The sequence below is a fragment of the Gallus gallus genome, chromosome 15 (genome assembly GCF_016699485.2).
Source record: "Gallus gallus isolate bGalGal1 chromosome 15, bGalGal1.mat.broiler.GRCg7b, whole genome shotgun sequence".
Lineage (NCBI taxonomy): Eukaryota > Metazoa > Chordata > Aves > Galliformes > Phasianidae > Gallus > Gallus gallus.
Window position 1 is genome coordinate 11686894 of NC_052546.1, and position 27144 is coordinate 11714037.

Genomic DNA, 27144 nt, shown 5'->3' on the forward strand with positions numbered 1-27144 from the left:
TTAATCCATCAGATGCTTAGGTGGTTGTCAGCTTTCTGTTTTGGACCCTGTGCCGGGGGACCAGGGCCTCGGGCAGGCCGCTCGTATGGCCGCAGCTTGGAGACCATCCCTTCATCCTTTCATCTGGGCAGCAGCACAGGCTCACAAACAGTTCTAAAGCTGGTCACAGTCCTTCTGTCGTTGTTCCTTCATGCAAGGAACACGTTTAGTGCAGCAGGTTGGGTTTCATAGTACGTCTGTGACTGTGCTTGCTGTGAGCAGGCACCATGTGGGGCCCGGCAGGCTTTGTGGAGCAGGAGCTGCTGGGAAGCCATCTCACGTGCCTCTGGTGGTTTCTGATGCTTGGAGTGTCAGGGAGATAAGAAAGAAAAAGAACAGAAATGAGTAAGTTCAAAAATCTGTTGAGATAGTAGAGTGGGTTTTCAAAAGCCTGTCAGCTTTGGGTTTTGAACAGGGTTGAGATAGATTTAAATAAAATATAGAATATCTGTCTGAACATAGTGCTGCCCGGTGTCAGGAGCAGTCTGATCTGCACCTCACGTTCAGCCATTCCTCTGTGCCTCTGCCAGCTCTGCGAGAGCTCAAGCTCTGTCACAGGCACAGGGCATTGGTAACACAGTGTGGTAAGGCACCACCAGGCTTCGGAGCCACTCGTGCAGCTCTGATGTGTAATGCATCTGAAGAGCTGCCGCTGTTCCCGAAGGCTGTGTGTAGCTCAGGGAGCTTTGTGTGAATCCTGCTTAGCAGCGTCTCACATCTGCAGCAGGAGTGATTTCTGCAGCTTGGCATTTCAGGAATGGTGTCAGACGCACTGAAGCCAGGAATGTCTCTGGCTGGAGCACACGTTCCTGACTAGGGGACATCATAGTGCTCTGATGCTGTTTTCTTGAAATAAAATCTGTATTTGTTACTAAAGTAAATGTTTTACTCAGAGTCTGCCAGAAGCTTATTAGGAACGTAGGAAGTCCCCAGGCCTTCATCATTATTACTTTTGGTCCTGAAAGCTGACCTTAAAGCCTTGACACTGGCACCAGAGGGAGCACAGCATCCCGTAACTGTGCATTCTCCTGCAGCCCATTGGCAGGAAGGCTGGGGGCACAGGAAGGCACGGACCCGTGAGGGGCTATGGGAGGGCCAGAGCAGTGTGCTGTGGGGCTGGGGCTGGTGGTCGTCCTCCTACACTGGTCAAGTATTTAATGCTGGTCACGATCATGGCAGTTATTCTTGGATTGTATTTTCTGGAAATTAAAGCAGACTTAATACTCTTCTTTCATTATTATTTTCCCCTTTAATTTTCTAAACGTAACAATTAATTTTGGTGTTAGCTGATCTATGCTGGAGAAGTCACTGGGATGCAAAAAATTCCCTGCAAAAACAAACATCTTTTGTCTTTTAACCTCTTGATGTTGTCCATCTCTTATTCTGACAGTGTTTGTGGTTAGCTGTGAATTTTGTGTAGGATTGCATGGGATTTGTTCGCACCAGACCACTTGACAGGATCCTGTGTGGTCCCAGAAGGTGTTTTCCTTGTGTTCTATGGAGGACAGGCAGGACTTTTGCAGTCCAACACTGCAGGAAGCTTGCAGAACTGGGAGGATTTCTGTGTAATATCCTAAAGACGGGAGCTGAAAATGGTGACTTAGAGAGGCTGACCTGCTGCACACAGATTTCTCTGCTGGGATTATCTCCGCTTGATCTTAGACCAGAGTTCTCATCCTCTTTTTATTTATTAAAGTCTTCTTTATATTTGTCCTATGTCAAGGAAGTAATGAGTTTTGATTAAACAGTTCGTCTTTTTTGTTTGTGTCGTGGATGCTCACAGTTCATTCTCATTTTTGTCTTTCCTTTTACGTGGGGCAAGAAAGGTAGATGGACAGAAACACCTGAAGCCATTCTGTTCTCACCTGCCACTTGCTGTGTAAATTAACGAGCAATTTACTTCTATAACACTGATGACAGAGCGCAACGACCTGACATTTCTTTCCCTCATGAAAATGAAAATCTAATAAAACCTTTCATTTCATAGTGTTAATTGATTGCTACAAAGTAGTTCTGAGGACAGAATGATAGCACCAATCTGTAATATAAGTAACCTTTTCTCTCTGGATTTTCTCAGCTGACCATTGTCTGTTTCTCTGTGCCACTGTTGGAGGCTCTCAGTACAGTTCTACATGACGCATAGAGTCATTCAGAGATTATTGGGATTAATGCAGCTTCCTGTTCTAGACCATCAGTGCCTTTGTTTAAACATAACTGACAGCAGTTGAGCACTTGGTTGTCTTAAATACTCAAGTGGAATTGCTGAGTTGTCTGTGTTTCTTTCTGGTGAAGGTAGTTAATGCAGGCTGCATCATGGCCAGCCCAGTGCCAAAGCCAGCAGCAGCTCACCCGTTGTGTGCAGCTCTGTACTGGGCTGAAAAGTCACTGCATAGCTGCTTCTTCAGCTTCGGCAAGTTTCAGGTGATTAAAATGATAAATAAAAAGCATGAAATGCGTTTTGTTTCCTTGTGACTTTGTGTCAAGGGATTTGCCAGCAAGCAGTTAGCAGTGATGGGAGGTTATTTTATAGGTAGAATAAAGTGGGAAAGTTTAAAATACCGTCCACTTCATATTAAGTTTAATCGTCAGTGACAAAACCACAGTTCATTTCAGACCATCATCAGCTTCTTGTAATATTCATGTGCTCTTATCTTCTCTAAAGTAGGGTCTCATAAGGTGTTGAACAGGCACCTTTCCTGTTCTGTTCAGTTTGAATCAGCTGTAGAGTTGATTTTGAAGAACTGCTGTTACTTACTGAATGCTCTTTATCTCTTGAGCCCCAGGTAAAGTCCCTTTTGTTTGTAAAGATCTTACTAATCGACACAAGCAGGGAAACAAATCTTTGAGATAGGTGCCAGCACTGCTAAATAGTTGTTTAGCAACGGGCGCTGCTGTTGTACCTGGTTATCAGTCAGGTGATGAACTGGTACTCAGTGGCCACAAGTGACAGGCGTGTACTTTAGCTTCCTAGGGCTATGAAATCACTAGCTCCTATGATCATGTTCACTAACATGTTAACAAATTCCTTTCTCTTCTGTCTCCCCCCATCTCCAGTGAGCATTTGTCGTGTGCCTTCACATTCTTTCTTCACGGGGAAAGCAATGTGTGCACCAGTGTGGAGATTGCTCAGCACCAGCCAATCTACCTGATCAACGAAGAGCATATCCATATGGCCCAGTCCTCTCCGTCGCCATTCCAAGGTAAAGGAGGTGGTTTGGGAATGTGGTCCATTTAAACCTCACTCCTGCGTGGGAAGAACCTGCTCCTGGTGATGTTATCTTCAGAGATGAGTTAAAATAAGTAACTCTTTAAAGAGCTCTGTTTCTATTCAGGAAGGTGGGAACATAAAGGAAAATGTTGATAGGACCTCAAAACAATAGCTAGACATAAATGATGTGCAAATGTTCTAGAGCTTTCTGTTTATGAATGTTATCTCTGAAAGTACGCATACGTAATAATTTATTTTTTAGAAGGTGAATTGTTATTTTAAGAAATGAATGTACTTCATCTTGAGTGGTGTCTCCATCAGTGGCTTCAAACCCTTAAATTAAGTAGTATAGGTATACGAATAGTAAGTAAAGTTGAAAATGCATCGGAAAGAATGAAATGTTGAAGCATCTATGACTATACATTTGCCTATGTAAACAATTAGAAGTGTAGAATCATAGAATCGGGGTTTTACAGAGTTAAGTTAAAGCTGCTTAATACATGATGCAATTGCTGTGCAATGCTCTACCTCTAAAATTTAGAGTATTTCAGCCATTGAGTCATTACAGACTGAAATGATAATTTCAAAGTAATTAAAACAAGAGATCTTTATAAAATTAAGCACTGAAATGAAGCAACACCCAAAGACTAGAAGACGAATGTTTGAAGAAGCTTGGTTGAAGAATATTTCATTACAAGATGTAAAGTTTTGACAGAACAGTAGACTCTTAAACCACTTAAGATTTTGTTTCAAAAAACTAAGTTTCTTGCTGTCTTAAATATAACTAAAAGCAAAATGAAGTTCAAATGGAAATACTTGCGTTGAGCAACTCATTATCCCTATTTGTCACAACTGTAGTCTTCTTCAGGTTTGGTTTGCTATCCTTTTTACCACTGAGAAGGCTTTAGAACCTGTGTTGCTGGTAAAAGCTATTGTTAAATGTCTGTCTCCTATTACTTCCATGTATGGTCATCCCTTTACCAATGAGTGTTGTTCCAGTACACTTAGATAAATTTGTTATGGATATTATTAATCTAAACTGCAAAAAGGTCTGTTTTTAGCTCAATAAGGACAGCCTTACAAGAAGCTAGTGCAGTGTAATGAAGCCTTAAATTCTCACCCTTACCTGATTTTCCAGTGGTTTTTCCTTGAAGACAGGTCCTTAAATCAGCATACAAATGGAATAGTGAGCCAAGCTAGGCAGAGAATGGCTGACAGGTAATTGAAATGTACATACTGTAAGCACTGTTATTCTTATTTTGCAGTTTTGGTGAGTCCTTATGGTTTGAATGGTACACTCACGGGTCAGTCATATAAGATGTCAGACCCAGCAACTCGTAAGCTGATGGAGGAATGGCAGTATTTTTACCCTATGGTGCTGAAGAAAAAAGAAGGCATGAAAGAGGAAGAAGCGCTGGGATATGACAACGATTTCCCTGTGGCAGTTGAAGTCATTGTTGGTAAGTTTCAGTATTCTGCCTGAAGCATTATTTTCTTCCACATGCTTTAAAAAAAAATCTAATTAATCAGAAACAGCTATTATAATTTTCCTATCTTCTCTTGTAGCTCTCTTGACACTGGAACATCTGACTAGTTATCTTGCCTCGAGCTTCTTTACTCCCTGTATCCCACATGCTATTATTCACATTATCAAGCTCCTTGTTTCATCCCTGTACTGGTTATAGAGGGTTGAATGTTTATTAGTATGTAAAATTCCTTAGCTCTTTGTATTTCAGACAAGTTTTGCCTAATTGACATTGAAAACGAGTGGAAGCGGCTAGGGCTGCTGAATATTATATGCTATGTTTAAGACTTTTGTTTTTCCATTTCATTATAGGTGGTGTAAGGATGGTGTATCCTTCAGCCTTTGTTCTCATCTCCCAGAGTGACATCCCCATGTCACAGAACGCTGCCAATACTGGAGGCCATATAAATGTGGGGCAGCAGGGGCTTGGAAGCGTGAAAGATCCTTCTAGTACCTGTGGAATGCCTCTCACTCCACCTACTTCTCCAGAGCAGGCTGTTATGGGTAAGCAATAAGCCTAACAGCCTGGAGTTGCTATTTCATCTTTGCATATGTGAAGATAAGTGTGTGAACAGTAGCAGATTAAAGACAGGAAATAGACTGAGATTTAAGAGACAGCTTTTTCCATAGATCTGTGATAAATGAAAACTGATCTTCTAAACAATCCCGAAGACACACTTTTAAATGGAACTTTGTGAATTCTGTCCAGCTTTACCTTCTGTTACAGCATTGTCTTTGTGCAGTATGGCAGACAAGATTATGCCAGTGTTATAGGTGGATTTTGTGTGTGGTTCTGAAGTGGTGGTTTTTTTGCATTGAGATGAGAGTGTTGATTTATTGCTCTACAAGGGTATAGTGACCATACAGCAGTATGTAGTTCTTTTTGTACAAAGCTAGAAATACTGCATTTAACTAATTAATCATGTTTGTATAACAATAATATGCAAATAGGAGCTACTCTTTTTACCTGCCACCATTGAGTTTTAGTTAGGGGCCATTCAAAATAAATGCATAAGTCTCCAGATGTGGCCATGAGGAGCTGGCCTCTCAAATGAGGGCTGACATGAGCTTCCATGCTCTGCGCCCAGCACACAGGGTGCTGCACAGTGCCTACCACTCCACTGCCTCTTCTGTCTGCATGGAATGCGCTCTGCTGTGTGATTGGGTCCATGGTGGTTCTGATCTCAGAAGAGATCTTCATGCTTGATAGATGGGATGCTAGATCACAGAATGGCCTGGGTTGAAAAGGGCCACAATGATCATCCAGTTCCAACCCCCTGCTATGTGCAGGGTCTCCAACCACCAGACCAGGCTGCCCAGAGCCACGTCCAGCCTGGCCTTGAATACCTTCAGGCATGGGGCATCCACAGCCTCCTTGGGCAACCTGATTCAGTGCATCACCACCCTCTGTGTGAGAAACATCCCCCTCATATCCAACCTAAACCTCCGCTGTCTCGGCTTAAAACCATTCCCCCTTGTCCTGTCACTATCCACCCTCGTAAACAGCCATTCCCCCTCCTGTTTATACGCTCCCTTGTGGAAGGCCACAATGAGATCCTCAATACCTTGCCTCTTTAGAAATAAATAGGTATTTATTTATTATATATACGATATATGGTATAGATATGTGTATCAGGTTGCTCCTCAAAAATTAAATGTGTGTATACTGTCTGTTGTTGTCTGGAATACAAATGAGACCTTAGCATTAGGTGTTGTTGGAGGGGTTATGCTGTAACTAATTCTGGATCGCAGTTTCAGATAAGGATGGAGGAACAGAGGAGTCTTAGCCATAGAGAAGTGAAATGCATGTTTGTGTGCAGGCATCTAAGATGACAAAGAAGGGAAAAAAGTGAATCATCAGATACAGCAAGAGGAACTCAGTGAATTTTGTTCAAAAAAACATTTTGAAGGCATGTGAAAAATTGCCATTGTATTTTTAAAATTTTCAGATCCCTGTTAAACTTGTATAATATCACAAGGGAATTCTGTTTTACAGTGTTCATAACTATTAAAGTCTAAAAAAATGTTAAAATTGTTCAATTTGGCAGCCACAATTTCTGTTTGATCTCTGCTGTTGTTTAAGAGAGCAATATGAAACTGGTGCTTCCCCAGAGAATAATAAAAGGATTCCATTATATTGTATCATTTACCATTTTAAAAGATCTTGACAAATTGGAGAAATGGATCAGAAAAACATGTCGTGCTGTGCAGAACTGGTAAATGGGTACATAAACTGGGTTAATCTGAAGCATGTGAATAATCCTTCAGTTCTGCTCCATGCTGGTAAAAATGTGGGTGTAGTTCCACGTCCACTTTTGAGCACCATTATTAAGCAAAGATGTGGACAAATTGAATGGAGTCCAGAAAAGTGCAGTATAAATGATGATAGATTTTTGCAAACAGGGCCCACAGGGAAAGATGGAAAGAATTGAGGCTGTTTAGTTTAGAGAAGAGAAATCAGAAGGAGAGACAGTCTAACAGTCTTCAGAGACATAAAAGGGGAAAAATAATAATCTTTCCTCTGCAACCAGTATGTAATGAATCTAAACTAGAGCGAAGCAAATCTAGGTTAAACACTGGGAAAAAACTTTCTCTGAGTGAAGATAATGAAGTGTTAGAATAATTGGCTGCTGGGAAGCTACCATTAGCAGAGAGGTGGGTAGGTTGGCCCTCTCCTCTCCTCTCCTCTCCTCTCCTCTCCTCTCCTCTCCTCTCCTCTCCTCTCCTCTCCTCTCCTCTCCTCTCCTCTCCTCTCCTCTCCTCTCCTCTCCTCTCCTCTCCTCTCCTCTCCTCTCCTCTCCTCTCCTCTCCTCTCCTCTCCTCTCCTCTCCTCTCCTCTCCTCTCCTCTCCTCTCCTCTCCTCTCCTCTCCTCTCCTCTCCTCTCCTCTCCTCTCCCCTCCCCTCCCCTCCCCTCCCCTCCCCTCCCCTCCCCTCCCCTCCCCTCCCCTCCCCTCCCCTCCCCTCCCCTCCCCTCCCCTCCTTGTTAGTCAAATATTTTTTTCTGAAATAAGATTGCAGTTGATCAGGGACAAAGGAGGGGATGGGCTTCATGATCTCTTCAGATCTCTTCCAGCTGCACTTTCTGTGGTTGTCTCTAATGTATGTAAAGAAACAATTTTCCACTGGAACTATATAATGGTATTTTTTCAGATGTAGAACCAGAGTGCAGTATAAAAGATATTAATTTGGGGGTAAAAATGGTTAATGCACACAAATGCAATGTCGGAGCTCTGGTAGGCCCTTGGTTATCCTCCCTTACCTCCAATTCTTCCCTCTTCATCACTTCTTTCACACTGGCAGTTACATCCATCCTGCTATTAGCTTATGGAATGTGTACATGTGTGCATTACATTTATTTATATACACACATCTCCCCCTGAAAAGGAGCAAATGTGCTAATTCTTGAAGTTTTGTTCTGATTTTTATGGTTTTTATTACCAATACATTGAATTCACAAGCAATGTAGAGCATCTGAAAGCCAGTGACATAGACCGTTAGCTGCTGACCTCAGTATGTGTAGGAATATACTTTTGACTGCCCCTGTTCTGTTAGAATTCTGTGTGAAAAGAGAAGCAGGAAAGTTCTGGGTGGAGAAAGTAACTGTAGGTGTGAAGAATGGAAGGAGGTACGGGGTTAGGCAGCCTGTGTGCAATTGTAGAAGCTGGGTTTTGAACGTCACCTAACAGAAGTCAGCAGAACTGCCTTGTTAGATGTAGCGATGTACGGCAGTGAATACTTCCAGCGTTTCATTCTTAAGGCTTTCTAAATTGTGTCAGGCAGAAGGACGAAGTGTTCTATACACTGATTTGACCTTGTTAAGATGCAGCATATCCTTACTTAGTTTTCCATCCAGAACGCAGCGGTGCTCAGCGGCTGAGTGAAATGAGCCTAAAGCTCCCTCTGCTGTTCCAGGTTCTGCTTTTAAAGATGACTCTTGGATTTCAGTTAATCTAAACAAAACCCTAGTGTGTAGTAGAAAAAGAAACATCTGCTTATGCAGCAACCAATAAGGTTTCTGTCTCATCCACAGAAAGAAATGAAGTGCAGAGTGTAAATAGGAATTTTCATGTTATTAACATGTTGAGTAATATTTTCATTTCTCTGACATATGATGCTAATTGCACAGTACAGCTGAGAACCTCACATGTATGTATGAACTATCAGCTGTTAAACTGGTCTGTAATAGTGTACATCTAAACTGCAAGACTTCACTGAAGCAAGTTTTGATTTTGGTATTTCAGTTCAGACATAATATAAAGAAGTAGTGTCATGGTGTTCCATTCATTTCTTCATCGAGGTTTTGTCTTGAGTATAAATAATGATTTCAGCTTTCAAATAATGACTGCTTAATTTATCTTGTAGGAGAAAGTGGATGCTCTCAGAGCAGTATCAGCCATTCAGCTGTACAGGAGGGGACAGTTAGTGTACACAGTCCAAAGAAATCAAGCAAGATTACTCCAAAATTTCACAATCATATGGTTCACCGTGTCTGGAAGGAATGCATTCTCAACAGGTCACAGTCCAAGTAAGGCAGTACTCCTTATTAATACCATATAATACATAGTTAAAATATTAATAATTTTGCCTTAGATATCATTTCTGACAGATTGTTTTTTTGCCACTAATCAAAGCTAATATTGCAATGCAGCGTTATCAAAGAAAATTAGTTACTGTATTCAGCGGAAAACTCTTTAACGCTATTCATATTGCATTTGTAGTCGTGTATCTTAACTGTGTCAGACTTGGAGGTTAAAAATTCATACAAGGTGCCTTTAGTGAGGTGTTTTCAGATTTAATGACTACAGTTTCTAGTTCCACTTGTAGTTACCAGACTGAAAGTTGGATGACTAAAGAACCAAGAGGGTGTGTTTGATATTTAGGTAATATTTAAGGAACTGGACTAAAACTCCTTGTCATAAGGATATGGATTGTTTTTAGCATCACAGATCTTTATTACTCAAATTTTTACTTTTTTGCTTAAAATATTTTCATGGCACGAGATGCCCTGAAATTCTTATTTTTTTTATTGTTTCCATGCAGTTTTGTATTTGAATATGTCAGATGAATTTTCAGATTCAATCTAAATTGCTTAAATCTTATTTTCTGTTCTCAAACCCCAGACAAATATCTATCTGATGTGGAGCTGGTACTGTCCTCCCAAAAAGTTTTTAGATGTATTGGAGGGAAATACTATTAAATGAACAATTGTATTTCAAAGGTGAAGTAGAAGAAAGGAATTTTATTTGAGATCAACGTATGTGAATTTAGGCATGCTTGTTTACTTAAAATATTGTTTTACACACTGTAATAATTACTAAAGCAATTGTTTATTCCTTAGGAGGACTCAAATTACAACTGCAAATCTGGAAGAGGAAGTTCCTAACAATACTGTTTCTTGGGATTTTGTGGATCCAGTCCAAAGAGTCAGTTGTTCTTGTTCCAGGTGAGCTTCAAAGACAGGAAGCATTTCACATAGTGAAAGAGCACTGTTCAGTTCAGATAGAGGTAGCCTTTAAGAAGTGAGTTATGTTTTAGCTGAGAAAAGAGGAAACTCTAAAACTGTGCACATCAATCACATTCAGGTGATTAACAAGCATCTCTTATCATTGTCTACTTGTCGCAGGCAACTTAAGTGGAAAAATGATCCTAGATTAGAGAGCCAAGGTCTAGAATCACTCAAACATTTCTCATTTGTAATCAACCCATCCTTCAGGCTTTTCAGAGATGGGAGCTTCAAAGCTCCAAAATTTGGAGTGCTAAAATTACGAATAAGAGGAGCTCAGATGGCAACTTATGCAGAGTTGGCTCAGAATTAATAAACATCTGTTACAGATCAGTGAAAGAGTTTGCATCTTGCCTGAGTTTCAGTGCATCCTGATTTGAGGAATTCGTTTGGAGAAAGATGAAAAATTTCTCTAAGAATCACTTTCTCTCTGTATACCCTCCAGTCAATCCGCCATGACTCACCAGACACCAAAAAGGCACCAAGACAATAGAGCAGCTTTGCAGCATGGTCACCGCTATGAGAGGATGAAAAAGAAATCAGAGCACAGTAAAGGAGCACTTTAGAAGTTTATTCAATTATCTGTCATTTTTGAGCACTGGAAGTTCCAGTGCTACTCACACAGGAGAGGCAAACCAGCAGCACCATTTCTATTTAACGCTTTATAGAATTATCAGAGGTGCCAGAGATGGCCAGAAAAACTGCTTCTGGTGGAACATGCCCGTGAAACAGCTTCTACTAAAATTCTTAATTCCTGAGGTTGCCATCTATTTATTAGACTCGTAAAAACATTTATGACCTAATGAAGTTATTTTTAAGTATTCAAAGATGTAAATGACATTCATGTGCTCAAACAGAAACACTGCCATGCTAGCCAAGCCCCTGTGGTATTGTGCTTGGTTTATTGGTGTTGTTTATTTGTTTGTTTGTTGTATTTTAATACTATAAGAAGGGCTTTTGCCAGAATTATAGTCAACAAACGATGATACGGCTGAAATGATTCTTCACTCCTTTGGCTGATGGAGGCGTAGCTGGTTTTCTTTTTTCCTTTTCTTTTGACAGTGAGGCAAACTTGCAAATAATGCTATAGTTAATGATAACAATTGTCTAACCAAATTCTTAAATGTTTGACCTGTCACAGTAGTCTGTGCAGGGCTTTCTGTGTAGATTTGTCCACACAGAGAAATTTGGGAATATAGCACTCCATTGATCACTGGAAGATTGTTTAGAAAATGACAAAGCCTGATTGTGTCCCTGTACCTTGTGCCTGACTTCTTACAAAGCGGGGTCTTATTTGTGTATTTGGAAGAAGAGATAAAGGAATGCAAAGGGGTTGTTGTGTTGAGTCTGCACAACCTTTGCTGTCTGAAGTGAAAATGTTGCTCTTCTGCAGCTTACTCTTGCTCTGATTATTTGTTGGCTGAATGTATACTCAGGAATGTGGAACAAATGAATGTTTTGTCAGGATGCCAAGTGTTCTCTATAGAAAACTGAAGTCAGGCCTTGCCTGGAAAGCTTGGGGAACCAATCATGGAAAATGGAGATCTGAATCTGTAGAGAGGTTGAGCTGTGTTTGCAATTTCAGTTTCAAACAGCAATAAATGTGTGCCATGCAACTTCTGTGTGGGTGAAGAAGATGGACAGATAGTGTCATAGCAGTATAATTGCCTTTGTCATCACTGTGCCCATTGTGTGCACTGTGTAAATGTGAGTAAAAATGTGAAGATAGGATCTCATATATGGAGTTCTTTGATACTCAGCATCAAAGTCAGTCTTCTATAGACCCAGCTTTCTGTCTTGAAAAACAGACTATCTGTTGTCAGTCGAGTTCTGTAGTCATGTTGGTATGGTGAATGATGGAGAATGAGCACAATGAAATGTTTTAAGCCCATGCTTAAGGCACACCTGCAGTTACTAGGGCATCAGGTCCACATGGATGCTGTGCTAAGGATGATCTGTGGTGGCAAAGAACTTGTAATATTTCCTGATAACACCAATAAAACAAACTCAAATAAAGCCAGGACAACATCACGCAGTGTAAGATGGTTACAGGAAAAAGATGCAATACAAGTAGTTGTATTTGTACCGTTTGACAGCCACTCTGCAAAACTTGGATGTTTTCCTAACTAAGTCATAGAAGCAGAATTAGTTTTCCTCAGTCTGGTAGTCCACTTTATTTGAGATAATATAGTTTATCTTAACATTGTAATACGTTTTCATTTTAGTGGATTTCTGGTTTGGAATGCTTTCAAATATTTATTCATACTTTTTCATCAATGCTTTTTGGACTAGTTATGCCTTTTTTTTTTTTTCTTTTTTCTTTTTTTTTTAACCTTATCTGGAGGAAACTGACATGGAAGTGTTTTGCTGTATTTTGCCTGAGTGAACATAACTAAGCCAATTCAGATCTGTACTTTGGGAGCGTACAACAGTAGTGGTTCAGTTCCCCAGCATTCATTTTACTTGAAAGGCTGTATTTCTTTAGGGTAATGAAAACAACAGTAGCCTGGTTTATTTTATTTTGTTATGTTACCTTCCGTATAAGCAGTATTAAGCTTTTATAAGTATTAGATCTTGTTTGCTTTGAATTCCGTTTTCTAGGGACTGCCATTCTCCATTTTATAGGTCAGACATACTGCAGCCACACTGGGCACTGCCTGGTGCAGATCATGTGGCATTTCCAGAATCTCTTAAAAGACTGACAATAGGCATAAGATTTCTCGGTGCTCTTCTTTGGGCTTCTTTCCATTAGAGCAGATAATAGGATGAGCCATGCAGTGACTTGCTTTTGCCTCTGTTTTCAGGCACAAGGTTTTCAAACAGCGTTGTGCTGCTGGTTCCAGCCGCCCCCCAATGATAAATCAACCAGGATTCAGTGTGGGAACATCATCATCTTCATCGTTGCCACCACCTGCCTCTTCAAAGCACAAAGCAACAGAAAGACAGGACAAGGGAGAGAAACTGCAAAAAAGGCCTATGATGCCATTTCACCATCGACCCTCTGTGACTGAAGAGCTGTGCGTGGAGCAGGACACGTCAGGCCAAAAACTGGGATTAGCAGGAATGGAACCCTCTTTAGAAGTCCCTAATTCCAGAAAATATGAGAAGCCGCTATCTATACCTGCTAGAAATCCAAGCAAGCAAATTAATATGAATCCTATGGATTCACCCCATTCCCCTTCTTCCCCTCTGCCTCCCACACTTAGCCCCCAGCCGAGAGGTCAGGAAGCAGAGAATCTGGACCCACCTTCTGTACCTGTAAACCCAGCACTCTATGGCAGTGGGCTGGAGCTTCAGCCATTGCCCAGCTTAGATGAGAGGACAGTTCTTGTTGGACAGAGGTTACCTCTGATGGCAGAGGTTAGTGAGACAGCATTATATTGTGGGATAATTCAGAACAATGAGTCACTAGATATGTGGAGGACGTATAGCGTCCCATCAAGTGATGATCCAGAATTCAGGCCACCAGCTCTTCCATGTGAGAGAGATGATGCTAAGATGGAAGTGAACCCAGACAGCACTGCACTGAAAAGGTAAGAATGCAAATTGGCCTGAATGGTGCTTTTATTAAATTCTAACCGTGATTAAATTCTAGTTTCATTTGTAAGCTTTGGATTCACTTGTGGTATCAAAACCTGAGGGATGATGTGAGTGTAGAAGACAGAACTTCTCTCTGATAATTTTGTTTAATGGGGATTTTTGTAGGAAGGTAACTAACAAAGAAAAATTTTTAATAGCAGTTTTCTCATGTAATTTATTTGCTCCCAAGTAAAAATTCTGCAACGAGTAGGAGGCTTCCCTGTAGCATTATAGATGGTGTATGCTGGAGTTAGCACTACGTAAGTAGAAATGTGCTATTGTAGTATGCTTTATTGTTTTCTCATCTGGCTTTCTGGTGGACACTGTAACAACCAATGCATCTTTTTAAAAACCTTTATCACAGTAAATGAACAAATATAAGAGTTCTTTTATGCTTATGTCTTTTGATCATTTAAAAAACAAAAGTTACGTTCAGTTATGCACCCTTACAGCTACATAAATGTTTGCTTAGCAAGTGAGATGCACTGTATTGCACTGTGGACTCATTCCAAGAGCTCTGCATCTTTCTTGTGCTGGGGGTCCCAGGCCTGGATGCAGTATGTAGAGATACATGAAGATATTTCATGTCAACTTTAGCCTGAGAATCTGAATTCATTTTGTGCAGGCTTAAAATTACTTCTCCATTCTGACAATGGAAAAAAGGGGCAGCAAAGAGGATTTAATGAAAATGGTTAAGCTAAAATTGATTGAAGCAATCTTTTTGAATTATGACAGCGTTAATTTTGGTAATTACTGTGGAGCTCCCTAGGCTGAAAAGGTCATATGTACTTCAAAGTGTTTTGATTTAGTGACAGATTTTACTTTCTTCTCATTGTCCTGATGTAAAAGTTCCTGATACAGTGTGGTGTTTAATACTGAACTTAGGCAAATGCGTCCCTTATTTGAGGAAGAATGTATGCTTGCTCTATCAAGGAGTGAGACATGGAGTGTATATGTGTGCAACAGCTACAGATCTTAAGAACTGTTATTTTTTCTCTGCTATGCATGTTTTGTTTCATGATGGATTTGTTTACTTGCCTTTTTTTGCTTTCAGGCTCTTAGCACAACCTAATAAACGGTTTAAGATTTTGGAAGAACAGAAACCAGTGCAGACACTGAGCTATCTTGACCCCTTGTCTCTAATACAACAACCAGGAGAAGGTTTGGGAGATGCTAGTGATCCTTACACTTTTGAAGATGGTGATATAAAGTACAGTTTCACTGGCAATAAAAAATGCAAACTTGTGGCTGAAAAAGATCTGCTGAAGAAGAACAAGGTAACATGGCAATCCAGAGTCTTTATCATTAATGTTCTTGTTAGGATGATGATAACAGCACAGTATTTGTCCTGCAGCTCTCAGGGAGACACAGACCCATTGCACAGGTCAAACTTAAAGGAATTATGCATTTCTTTCACATACAGGTGCAGAGGAAAGAAAGTTCATTTAAGTATGGTATTTTTGAACCTCTGTTTGCTGCCATCCCTCTGAACCTTTTCTGTATGAAAACCGCTGCTGCAGGGAACACATCCTCTTTGTATATATTCAACTTGACCAGCGGTGTGTTCCAGATTTAAGGCAAGAAGTAAAATACTTCAAGCCTTATATTCACTTGTAGAGACAAAAGGATTTGCTGGGCATTTTTCTTACTTTCTTCAGCTTGACGTATAACCTCACTGCGAAGCTTAGATCTCTCCAGCCCAAATCCATCTTTCTTCCCTTGTCCAAAATTAGTTTAGCCTTTTACTGAGAGGATTTATGATGGGGATGTGATAACAGTCTGAACGTTTCCTTAGAGATCATCTTTCAAAACAATTTGATCACCATTCACTGGCCATCATCTGTCCCATAAGCATGATATTTCTTATATGTTTTGTCCATTATGGAGCTGTTTCATTCCCTGGCTATGCACTCATTTGTACTTGTAGGTAGCGACCATGCTTAACATTCTAGATGTATTTTCTAGAGAAATTGAGGTGCCTAAATATCTGTACTGCCTGTTTAAGTTAACTGATGTGTATGGAGTCCTTTGTACATCATACTCAATACTACATCATGTTTTTCCTGATATGCAGATCAACAGCAGACCAATGTGTTCCCTTCCCTTCTTAAAACGTTCTCTGCTTCATAAAATATTGAATTGAGAGCTCTGAGTTTAGCTTGACGTAGGAAAACCAGTAGTATATTTGTTCTTACTTAGGTGAAATTAACATCCATTAAAAAAATCTTGGCATTTTTGTATAGTCAGAAGATGGAATTGGAACCAAGGAAATCCCCGCAGCAGGTCATTCTACACCAGTTCCTGATGGAAAAGATGCCATGTCTATTTTCAGTTCTGCTCCTAAAGCTGGTGAGTAAAAGCACTCTGTAAAGCAAAATACTCAAAGGTACACCATAAAATCTCAAAGGAAAAAATCATACATTGAACGCTTTGCTCTAACATGAGGGTTACCAACCATTTCTTGATTCCACTTGTCCTTTTTATAACAATATAATAATCTTTAGAATAATAAGGCTTAACAGTAGCTATTTGTAGCTATTCCCAATTAGAAAGGGGAATAGAAAAGGGCTGTCAGTGATACTTGGTTCTTCCCTATTTAGAGCAAGATTTAAAATTTGCTCCCTTTTTTCACTGATTGTTTCCTTTCTTCCTGATAGATACCCGGCAAGACAATGCTGCAGGCCGAGTAGGCTCTGGTAGCCTCACACAGGTGACAGATCTCGCACCATCACTCCATGATCTAGATAATATCTTTGATAATTCAGATGAAGATGAGCTTGGTGTAAGTTTTTGTTTGATTGAGTGTTCTGTAGACTTAAATCCTGACAAAAGGAAAAATAAAAAGGCAGAAGGATTCCACAATCCTAGCATGGAGCAATTACCCCTAATAGATAGGACAGACTGTTTCCAGGCAGGCAAGCTTGTGGTTTTTTTAAACAGGAAGAATTGAAAGCAAAGAGAGGAATCCTTTAAGGAGATTCTATAAAGAAGATAAACAGTTGTGTGCAGTTTGGGAATATTGGAAGATCTCTTAGGTAACATCAAAGCTTGTCTCATCTGATGGTTTTTCGGTCACTTGGAGAACCAGTATACTCCGAGGGAAACGCAGCTAACTTGCTGTCATAGTCATGCAGAGACAAGCTGTAAGATTGCTTTCTGAGGTCAAGCAGTGTAGTTGCCTCTTAACTGTATTAAATCTAGTTCAATGTCTTCAATTTTTGTCAGTATTTTGTGTTTCTTAGAGCTGTGGAAAAGATCCTAGTTTCATTATCCGATGATTTGTTCTTTTACCTTGTTTGAGAATCTGCTCAAATCAGAATATATTCAACTTTAAGTAAGTAACTCTTGGAAGCATGTTCCTTTATATGCCTGTAAGCAGCTTTTGCTTTGCAAAGAGAAGAAAATTAGGAGATACAAAAGGAAATCAGGAAATATATAGGGAAAAGCAGATTTACATCAATTACCAAAAAAAAACAGTAATCAGGATTCTTTGTAAGCTTAATCTAATATGGGCATAATGTTACAAAGCAGGATCCTAAATTGACTGATAGTAGATAACATGGCTTAAATCTCTAAGGTCTGGTTCTTGGCAGTATGTTCTGAGTGCAGCAGTTTATTTACCACTTCTTCCAGTTCTGTGGTTTCACAGAAACTGCACTTAAGGTGTTTTTTGTTAAATCTCATTCAGAAAGTTTTCAGTTTTTAATGGCTTTTGATTTCTACTATTTCATATGTTTTTTAGTATGGTATGTAATTGTTCTGCTTTTAGGCTGTATCACCAGCTCTTCGGTCATCAAAAATGCCTGCGGTGGGGTCTGAGGAGCGCCCAGTGGGGAAGGATGGTAGAACAGCAGTACCTTACCCACCAAGTAAGTAGCAGTAACTGATTACCACTTGGTTGACAGTTAAAATCTTCTGGTTAGCTACCACGCTGCCTTTTTTATAGAAGGTTTGCAGTTGCACTTACTCAGAACCCAGAGCCAGTGTGCTTATTTTGTTCTGTGTTTGCTAGATGCTAATAGTAAAATAGGGTAAGAGTATTTTAATGAAAACACTGGATGGTAATATAGGCATACGTTTTTAATGTGCCTACAGAGATTTTATATGCTTTGCTTCCAACACTGTTGTCTTATAATACACAGAAGGGAGCTGTTAAAAATCTTCATTTGGAAACTACCCTTGTATTCTCAAACCAATGTTTAATCTCATTTATTCGTTTACAACAGTACGTCATCTTTTAGTATAAATCATTCCTTATACAGTTATTCAGAATGTAAAGGTGTGACTTGCAACAAATGGTATGTATTTGATGTAGAATGAATTCAGACTAAAATCACCTTCAGGATTTAATTTAGGTGTGGAGGAACCTAGAATACAGTAGAAGTACTGGTTTCTAAATAAAAACACATTGTAAACCTCTTGGGGATGTTTATGGTAGAAATGATGCTTGTGCAGGTGCTACACATGTAGCACACCAGGGTAAGTGCAGGGGATGCAGAAATAGAACTGTGTACTAAAATGTATTAAAACAATAGGGCTCTTTTGTAAGGACTGTGCCAACAGCTTTTGAAAATTATAGCTTTTACTCTCTTGAGATGTATGGATTTCCTTGCATTATTTACATAGATAGCATTTCTCCTGAGTTTTCTATATATGTAGGTGTTTGCATGTGTGGGAAGAGGAAGATGAGAATTTCTGGTGTGATACTAACCAGTGAGATAATGAATTACGAATTACTTAGCCGCGAGAAGGAAGAATGCTTGATTATTGTGTCCTCTACAAGAAGAAATCAAATCTCTCTGCAAATCTTTAGTGCTTTCTCATTAACTTTATGTGGTAATGAGGACAAATTAAGGGGAAAAAAAAAAAATACAGTGTGAAGGAGATGAGTCAGAGTTTTATGCACCCATAAAAGCTGTGCTGATTTACTCAAATGTACAAGACTGGAGTATACAGAGATTGGATTTTGACAGGTTTAGTTGATCCATAGCTTTTTAAAATATGCAAAGCTTTTTCAAGCATGACACATATGAGAATGAATAATGATAGTTAGCCTGTTGCTGTAGGGTTTGGGGATTTTTTGTAATTAAACTTTTTTTATGACTCTGCACTGCAGAATTTTGCTAACTGGGGCTCGAATATGAGCAAAATATATACTATGGAGCTGCATGTAATAGGTTAAATAGATAAACTCCACTTCTGTTCTGTAGCTCTCTCCCCTTGACACCAGCTGTCCAGGCACAGCAGTATCTGCAGGGAAATGAAATGTGTTGTGCACCATAGTAAAGTCCTACTGACTACATTGTGTTTTAACCCTTTTTCCTGTCCCATTTCTCTGCTTCCTGAAGCACACTTCTCTTTGAGAGACAGAGGTAACACTTCATCCAAGTGGCATCCTGAAGATTCTATTTCGTACTAGCATTGGATGGAAAATGTTTTTTTCCATTTCATTGAAGTTGTTTTCAACATTTACTAATCCTTTATCAGGACAACACTAAGTTGTTTTCAAGTCTTCATTCACAGTAAGACTGAGAAAGAAAAAAGAAACCGAGTAGGAATAAGCCATTGCCAATTAACTTACTCTGCTGCTTCAGGCTGTGGAACAGTTGGGTTCAGCATTCACTGCTGTTTTCAGCAGAACTCTATTTCTGGGGACACTTCACCCATTCAAACTGTTTCGCTTTGTCTGAAGAATTAAATAGGACGCTGGCTGTCTCATCTCTTTGCACAAAAGAACAAAATTAAGATTTTTGGTTCTGTTAGGTTAGACTGGAGGCAGGACTTGTGGCTGTAGCATCCTACAAGAACACATTGTTCTTTTTGTATGTACTCATATACTCTATCCAATTTTAATTCCATCACTTAATTTGTTATTTCCAGTTCGTTTTTGAGACTATGTTTCACTGGTTTTGACTTCCACAATTGAATATTTTCCAGTCAGAAATGTTTGTGGTAGCAACAGTAGCCTCTCTTTTTTGTCAGGAGTTATGTTGCTATGGGCCAAATGAGACTGCAGTTGCCTGCCTGTCAGTGGAAAAACAAAGCTAAGTGCATGCTAATTCCAAAAGTCTCTGCTTTGGGATTCAGTGTCAGCCCTAAAGGGAGAAAAAACTATTCTGTCTCCTTAGTAGCAGTTCCGGGGATGAACTTTCCATTCACATCACTTAATCTTTTCTGTTAGGAATATATATATATATATATATATGTATATATATATTTGTTGTTGTTGTTAAAAAAGCCTGTATGTTTAAAGTTGTACCAATTTGCTGTTTCTGCTGTACATCAAGTTTGCAAAGCTTCCCTAGGAATTTTTGGAATGCATCCCTAGGAGTTAACTTCTAAGCCTATAGTTATACAGGTGTCAGAACTGTACTAAGTCTATATAGAATCTTCACTAGGTTTTAACCTACAAAACAAGAGCTAGTAGTGAGTAACGCCTTCTGTTTTATTGGGCTTTCCTGAGAATTCGTATTGTAATGATTAACGGTGTATTATTTCATCATATTTAGCTGTGGCAGATCTCCAAAGGATGTTCCCAACACCACCTTCTTTAGAACAACACCCTGCCTTCTCCCCAGTAATGAGTTATAAAGATGGAATAAGTTCAGAGACAGTAACCACCTTGGGAATGATGGAAAGTCCCATGGTCAGCATGGTTCCAACACAGCTTGCTGAGTTCAAAATGGAGGTGGAAGATGGATTAGGTAGCCCTAAACCTGAAGAAATTAAGGTAACATACCACACATGGGGTGTTTTCATAATCTCACCTTCGTATGTTTGGATTTTTATAAAGTCACCCGTAGTGTGCTTAGCAGACTACTTTAACAAATGGGAATTAGAGCCATATAAAGTTTGTATTGGTCTTTAGTTGGAAAAAAACCCAAAAACTTCTCTAGTAAAAGAGCTTATAATTGTTTCTCTGATTTTAACTATAGGCACTTTTCTTCTCATATAATAGGTGTAATTTTATGTTTGTAATGTTTTTGGGTGCTCTCAGGAAACAAACAGTATTGTATGTGAAATGAGCCCTATGCCTAACAGAAAGAGTGAACGTATTTGAAAAACATGGTACTTGTGACTACATAGCTTTTAAATGGTTTGTTTCTTCAGATAATTTTTCTGTATCTTTTATGTATAGCCACTCCTTGCTGCCAGTCTCTGGGGATGCAACTAGGATAAAATCATGCATGTAGAAAGGCTGCCTTTTTCTCTCTGAAATGTTGCCTTTTTTGGTTAGGGTTGAAAATCACTGAGAAAGCCCAGGGGTTGAACTTGCTCTGTTTCTTCTTCAGCTGATGTTACTTCACAAGTTTTAAGGCCAGATGGGACCATTCTTATCTGACTTTCTGTATAACACAGGTCAGGTAATGTCACATAGTTACTCCTCTATTGAGTCCTATAGTATATCTGAGTAAAGAAGTATTTTTAAATGGGGACTCTGCTGTGGGGTACTAGTACTCACCTCCCCTGCTTTACATATTCAGATGTATCCATTTTTCCATAGCATCACATAAAAAGACTTAACATAAGCACCTGGTCTACATTGATATGTATTTCATTGTTCCATCCTTAGCACAGGTCAACAGGTAGGTTAAAGTCATTCTGCCTGATTGTGTGCATTCTGCATTTCTTAACTTCTTTGACCAATTTTTTATCAGAAGTTATCATATTTCCATGCATATAGCTGAGAGTTTTTTAATTTAGAAGAGCGCTTTTCCTTGTTCTGCAGCAGTGCAAGCTTGTTTGTTCACATATACTCAGTAGAGAGATACACACAAGAACTGTTTTCCTGGTATTCCCTAACCTTTGATTTTATAACCTAATTCCTCTCCTTCAGGCCCACCCTGTCCCAAATCTTCTGTTTCTGCAGCCATTTCTTCCCTCAGCAGCAGCTCCCCCCCCGAGTGCTGGCAGTAGCTGAGGACTTGCTTTAGTTATTGGCACTGCTGAGTGAGGTGTACACACAAAGAGCTTGTAGTCACACGGAGCAGAAGCGGCTATAACTCAATATGAGAATACTGAAATATAATCTTGCCTAAGTGTATATGATTTAGTCAGCTGTGAATGAGACCTTTTTCTTGCATGGCACCTCTGGAATGACTTAGGCAGACTGAAAGTAAAGCACAGGTGAACCACAGGGTGACTTTCTGCATTTGGGTATGTCTGTGGGAGGAAGTAAGATTGCTGCATTCGAGGATTGTGTCTCTGTACAGAAACAAATTGTGACCAGTCAGAAGTGTGAGGAAGTTAGTTGTAGTGTCCCCCCCCTGAAGACAGCCAGCCACCTGGAAAGTCTGCTTTGTTACTGCAGGACCTCTTCTTCCTTCTGTCCTGACTTGATAACTTGAAGGCATGATGAGAAAAAGCTTTTTCCTAAAGGCTTTACTGTTGTCCACTCTCTTTGTATAGTTCGTGTGTCTACAGATATGTATACAGTTGTAGTTTAAAGTTTATAACAAGGTTTGTAACAGACCTTGCTTTGCTTTATTCTGTTTTCCAAGTGAACTACTTGCTAAAACTAGAACAATTTGGCCCTGGAAATAAAATCTGTATTGTGATTTGGTCAGCTGAAAGCTTTTGAGTGGGAACAGATTTTAGGGTGTCATTGCTGTTGGAAGTACTTCAGTCTCCCTCACAACAGTTTTAGGAGTATTGAACTATACATTTTATTTCTGCCTGATAACATCTCCAACAAGCACAATTTACTCTGCTTTTAAGTGTGTCACACCTGCTCATATACACCAGTGGGGGAAACAAGCACCTAAACCCATTGCTGATCATTTTGAGAACATGTAAGTAGATTTCCTCTGCTGAGCAGTCAGCAGCTGGAGATAGTAATCCACACATTTCTCATCTCTCAATGCTGTACAAGGTGTAAGGGAAAAATGGAAATATCTAATGAGATGTCAAATGCTGGTATTCTGAGAGACTGCTGTTATTTAATAATTATTTTTACTTTGCAGTAGTGTGTCAAAAGGACTAGTTCTTTTCTTCTGAATGAAACGTGGCATAGCTTTAGAAACTCGGGCTCAAGTTCTTGTCATCATTGTCTGCAAGCAAGCATAACAGTCATTGGAAGTCCAATTTGACTGAACTTCATTTATATTCACATTTAATATTATGTTTGGCTGATTATTTCTGTCCAATACTAGGAGTGTTGCTAGTGTAAAGTGTGCACTGATGCTGGTTGGATTATTTTAATTCCCAATGTAAGGGTTCTTCCAAGAGGCTGACTTAAAGGCAAATAAATTTTCTTCACAATATGACTCGACCTCTCCATTATGAGTGTGGAAGTCTTGAAAAGATCAACCTCCTACGTGCATAAAGTAGATGCCTTAAGTTAGATAATGTGAATATTTCAGTGCACCATTTGCTTTTCAAATGTACCTCGTCCTTAATGAGCATAGTCTAACTGAAATGTGCTATACAGTATCTTAGTGTACCAAGGAGCCTCAACTGAGTTTCCTTGAAGGATCAGCTCTTGAATGTTTTGTAGAATGAATAGATATACTTAATTATGGGGAAAAATACAATTATAGAAGGTTCAAACAGTACAGCAAGTTTTAATGAAAAATAGTTGTGTAAACATGAAGTTCAACCTTACCGTGGTGTTGTAAACAATGTCACTTGGATGTTACAGGATTTTTCGTATGTGCACAAAGTTCCATCATTTCAACCTTTTGTGGGCTCCTCTGTATTTGCTCCACTGAAGATACTGCCAAGTCAGTGCCTCTTACCTCTGAAGATACCAGATGCCTGCATATTCAGGCCTTCTTGGGCTGTTCCTCCTAAAATTGAACAACTTCCTTTGCCACCAGCCACTTTCATTAGAGATGGCTACAAGTAAGTACAGTGTTGTTGGGAATTACAGAGTTTGTCATCCCCACATTTCAAATAGTTTGTTAATTAATTCTCTTGAGAATCCCAATGAGTCTTTAGCTAAGCACCAGAACCATAAAATAGCCTGCGATTGTGTTTTAAACCTTTCAAATCTGTCATTATGTCAGATCAAAAAATTGTGATTGTATGAACATTTGAATTAAGAACATTTTCTGGAGATTGTTAGGGCAGTATTTATCCACTGCACTCTTACAGATGAACAAGAATTAACTGCAATTCTGGTACAGAAAAATACTGTAACCCAATGTAAAGCTGGAAAATAAAATGATGCAGTTTATCTTCCTCTTTCTAAATACCAAAAGAAAGGATGTCACATCTCTTTAGGGTGCTGTGACTTATAAGCAATCACTGCTATTTAACATAAAAGTATGTGTTCCTTACCCAGTTCTCAGAAATTAGTAACGTTTATGGAAGAAATTATTTGCTGGAGATCTTCAAAGCTATCAAGAAATTCCACCATTAAGTTATAAAATCTTTTAAAAGGCATGGTGTGGTACAAAGGTCTCCTTGCTTGCACTGCGCTACTTTCTAGAGGAAGTAGCCTGTATCTTTAAATCAGTTTATAAATCCTTTAAATCAGTCCTTTTCCAGCTCCAAAGGATCCTTCAGTGTTCTCAAAAGAATTGCAAAAAAGAAATTGTAAAGCCTTGGTAGTGCCTGGGGAGCAATCCAATTCTCAGGTTTTTTTTCATAATAGTAACTGATTCATCAGGCCTGAGCTGGTTATTAATTTCAGGTATTTGTTGAGGGAAAAAATCTTTCATTTTCAATATAATCCAATTAGAGTGAAAATTTTTACTGCAGGCTTCCAGCAGAGTGGTGATTGCCAATCAAGGTTTCTAGGTCATCTTTTCTTGTTAGTCTGAGGCATTCAGTATACTTCAGATTCAGAGCTCCTTCAAACCTTTGTTCATTTTTTTTCTCTTGCTTGGAATTGGACATACATCAGTTCAAGGTAATAAAATGATTCTAAGAAATCTGGTCTTTACTGTTTTCCTTTTCAAGTTGCTGATGATGAGAACATTGCAGTGGTACTCCTTTTAAATAACTCATAAAATACACAGTGAAAGCAGACGTGAAAAAAAAATCTGTTTTCATTCTTTTATAAAGAGACATACTGCATCTTCAGAATTTTTCCTTGCCCTGATATGTAATGAAGACACTACAAGAAAAATGAACAAATTATTAGGAACTCGGAAAGAGTTAAGTAAAGATTTTTGTTCTGATTGGCTGTGTGTTACCTGTCACTTGATGTGAAGAGTCACTGCAGAGAGAAGATGCATGTCAGGGGAATATACAAACTGTGCTTTGGTCACTTAAGTTTGGCAGCAAATGACAAGAGTAATAAAATCATTGATGACAAGTGGTAACCCAAAAATACAATTCTTCCTTTACTGGATTGAAGGTTTGTAATGGAATATGTCATTTTGTACTGTAGACTGTGCAGTTCTGAATGGGTATTTGCATTTGTAGTGCCTGAAACGCTGTTATCAGTTGCATACCACCACTAGGCAATACCTTATATGAATGCCACATTACTTCTGAAAGCTGTTTCAAGTGATCATTTCTCAAATAAGGTAACATTTCCATGACTGAGATACTTTCTTAATTTCCACTGATATACATCTTTTTACACATAATTGTGCTTAAAACAATTACAAAAAGGAATATTCTTTCTCTTTTTCCCTAAAAGAGTTAACAAATATCCCGAAAACTTAATAATTTATCTGTGGATTCTTTTAAAGAGCATTTGAGTTTTATCCCATGGGAATAATCTTTAAGAGGGTTAAGTGCCTGAGGTGATCCCATTTTATCATACTGATAAGAAACAGCTGTGTTCATGCGAGGATTACAGTTTTAGTTGAAAGAGACATAAGTATAGAAGGTTATGAGCACAACATCAGACGGTGTTCCTGTACTGCAGTTACAGTGAGTCCCTTGGGTTTTCACTGACTCTCTGTATGTAAAAATAAGTTCTGATGTAATCAGTCTTCACAACCAACCAGATTGTTGCATCTGTTTTTCTTACATTCCTTGTAGCAATGTGCCTAGTGTTGGGAGTTTGGCTGACCAAGACTATCTTCAGATGAACACTCCTCAGATGAACACACCAGTGACGCTGAATAGCACTGCTCCGGCCAGCAACAGTGGAGCAGGAGTTCTGCCATCACCAGCAACTCCCCGCTTCTCTGTCCCTACCCCGCGCACTCCCAGGACCCCAAGGACTCCCAGAGGTGGGGGGACTGCGAGTGGTCAAGGATCTGTAAAATATGACAGCACAGATCAAGGTTCGCCTGCTTCTACCCCTTCTACAACACGACCGCTCAATTCTGTGGAACCAGCCACTGTTCAGCCCATCCCAGAAGCCCACAGCCTCTACGTTACGCTGATTCTTTCAGACTCTGTGCTGAACATCTTCAAAGATCGTAACTTTGATAGCTGTTGTATATGCGCCTGTAACATGAACATTAAAGGTGCAGATGTTGGATTATACATCCCAGATTCATCTAATGAGGATCAGTACCGTTGCACCTGTGGCTTTAGTGCTATTATGAACCGTAAACTAGGTTACAACTCTGGGCTCTTCATTGAGGATGAGTTGGATATTTTTGGCAAGACCTCAGACATTGGCCAAGCCGCAGAGAGACGACTGATGATATGTCAAAGTAACTTGATCTCTCAGATGGGAGAGGGAGCTAGAAGGACCCAGGAACCTCCAATGAGCCTCCTCCTCCTCCTCCAGAATCAGCACACACAGCCTTTCACATCTCTGAGCTGCTTGGATTACATGTCCTCCAATAATCGTCAGACGCTCCCATGTATGAACTGGAGTTACGACAGACTGCAGGCAGACAGTAACGATTCCTGGATAGAATGCTTCAATGCCCTTGAGCAAGGCAGGCAGTACGTTGATAACCCCACTGGTGGGAAAGTGGATGAAGCCCTAGTGAGAAGTGCCACTGTACATTCTTGGCCTCACAGCAATGGTATGGATCCATACAGATTTCTTTCACCTTTAGAAGTATGTCTGAAACTTGACAATAGTGATTTAACTTAATCTTTCTGTGGGAAATGAGGTACATTAAAACATTCTAGAATTGAAGTAGGTTTTCAAAAGCTTTATGAATGACTTAGAAAACCATAGTGGTCCAGTTGTCCTTGTCATTTAGACATAGTGATCTAAATTGTCTCAGAATTTGCATTGGTTCACAAAGCTAAAGCAGAGGCAGGCAATGGTAACTAACATTGAAAGATATGTGATAAGGACTATTACGACAGCTTTATTTCAGTGATAGCTTCATAAAGCACCACACTAAATTCCATTACACTAATTAGAGTTATTCAGCTTTTATGGGCACTGTGAAGAGCAGTACAAAAGAACAATAAAT

The 27144-nt window shown here is 39.5% G+C and overlaps 1 protein-coding gene across 1 annotated transcript in view; it reads left to right on the forward strand.

The window, feature by feature from the left end:
• Positions 1-27144, forward strand: part of MED13L (mediator complex subunit 13L) — a 180567-nt gene that overhangs the window by 126112 nt on the left and 27311 nt on the right. Inside the window, exons 5-17 of the mRNA XM_015294868.4 lie at positions 3094-3239; positions 4513-4707; positions 5085-5276; positions 9136-9298; positions 10112-10216; positions 13081-13809; positions 14910-15132; positions 16099-16204; positions 16513-16637; positions 17625-17724; positions 20365-20585; positions 23496-23698; positions 25796-26742. Coding sequence (XP_015150354.2) covers positions 3094-3239; positions 4513-4707; positions 5085-5276; positions 9136-9298; positions 10112-10216; positions 13081-13809; positions 14910-15132; positions 16099-16204; positions 16513-16637; positions 17625-17724; positions 20365-20585; positions 23496-23698; positions 25796-26742 — 3455 coding nt within the window. The remainder of the gene's footprint in view (positions 1-3093; positions 3240-4512; positions 4708-5084; positions 5277-9135; positions 9299-10111; positions 10217-13080; positions 13810-14909; positions 15133-16098; positions 16205-16512; positions 16638-17624; positions 17725-20364; positions 20586-23495; positions 23699-25795; positions 26743-27144) is intronic.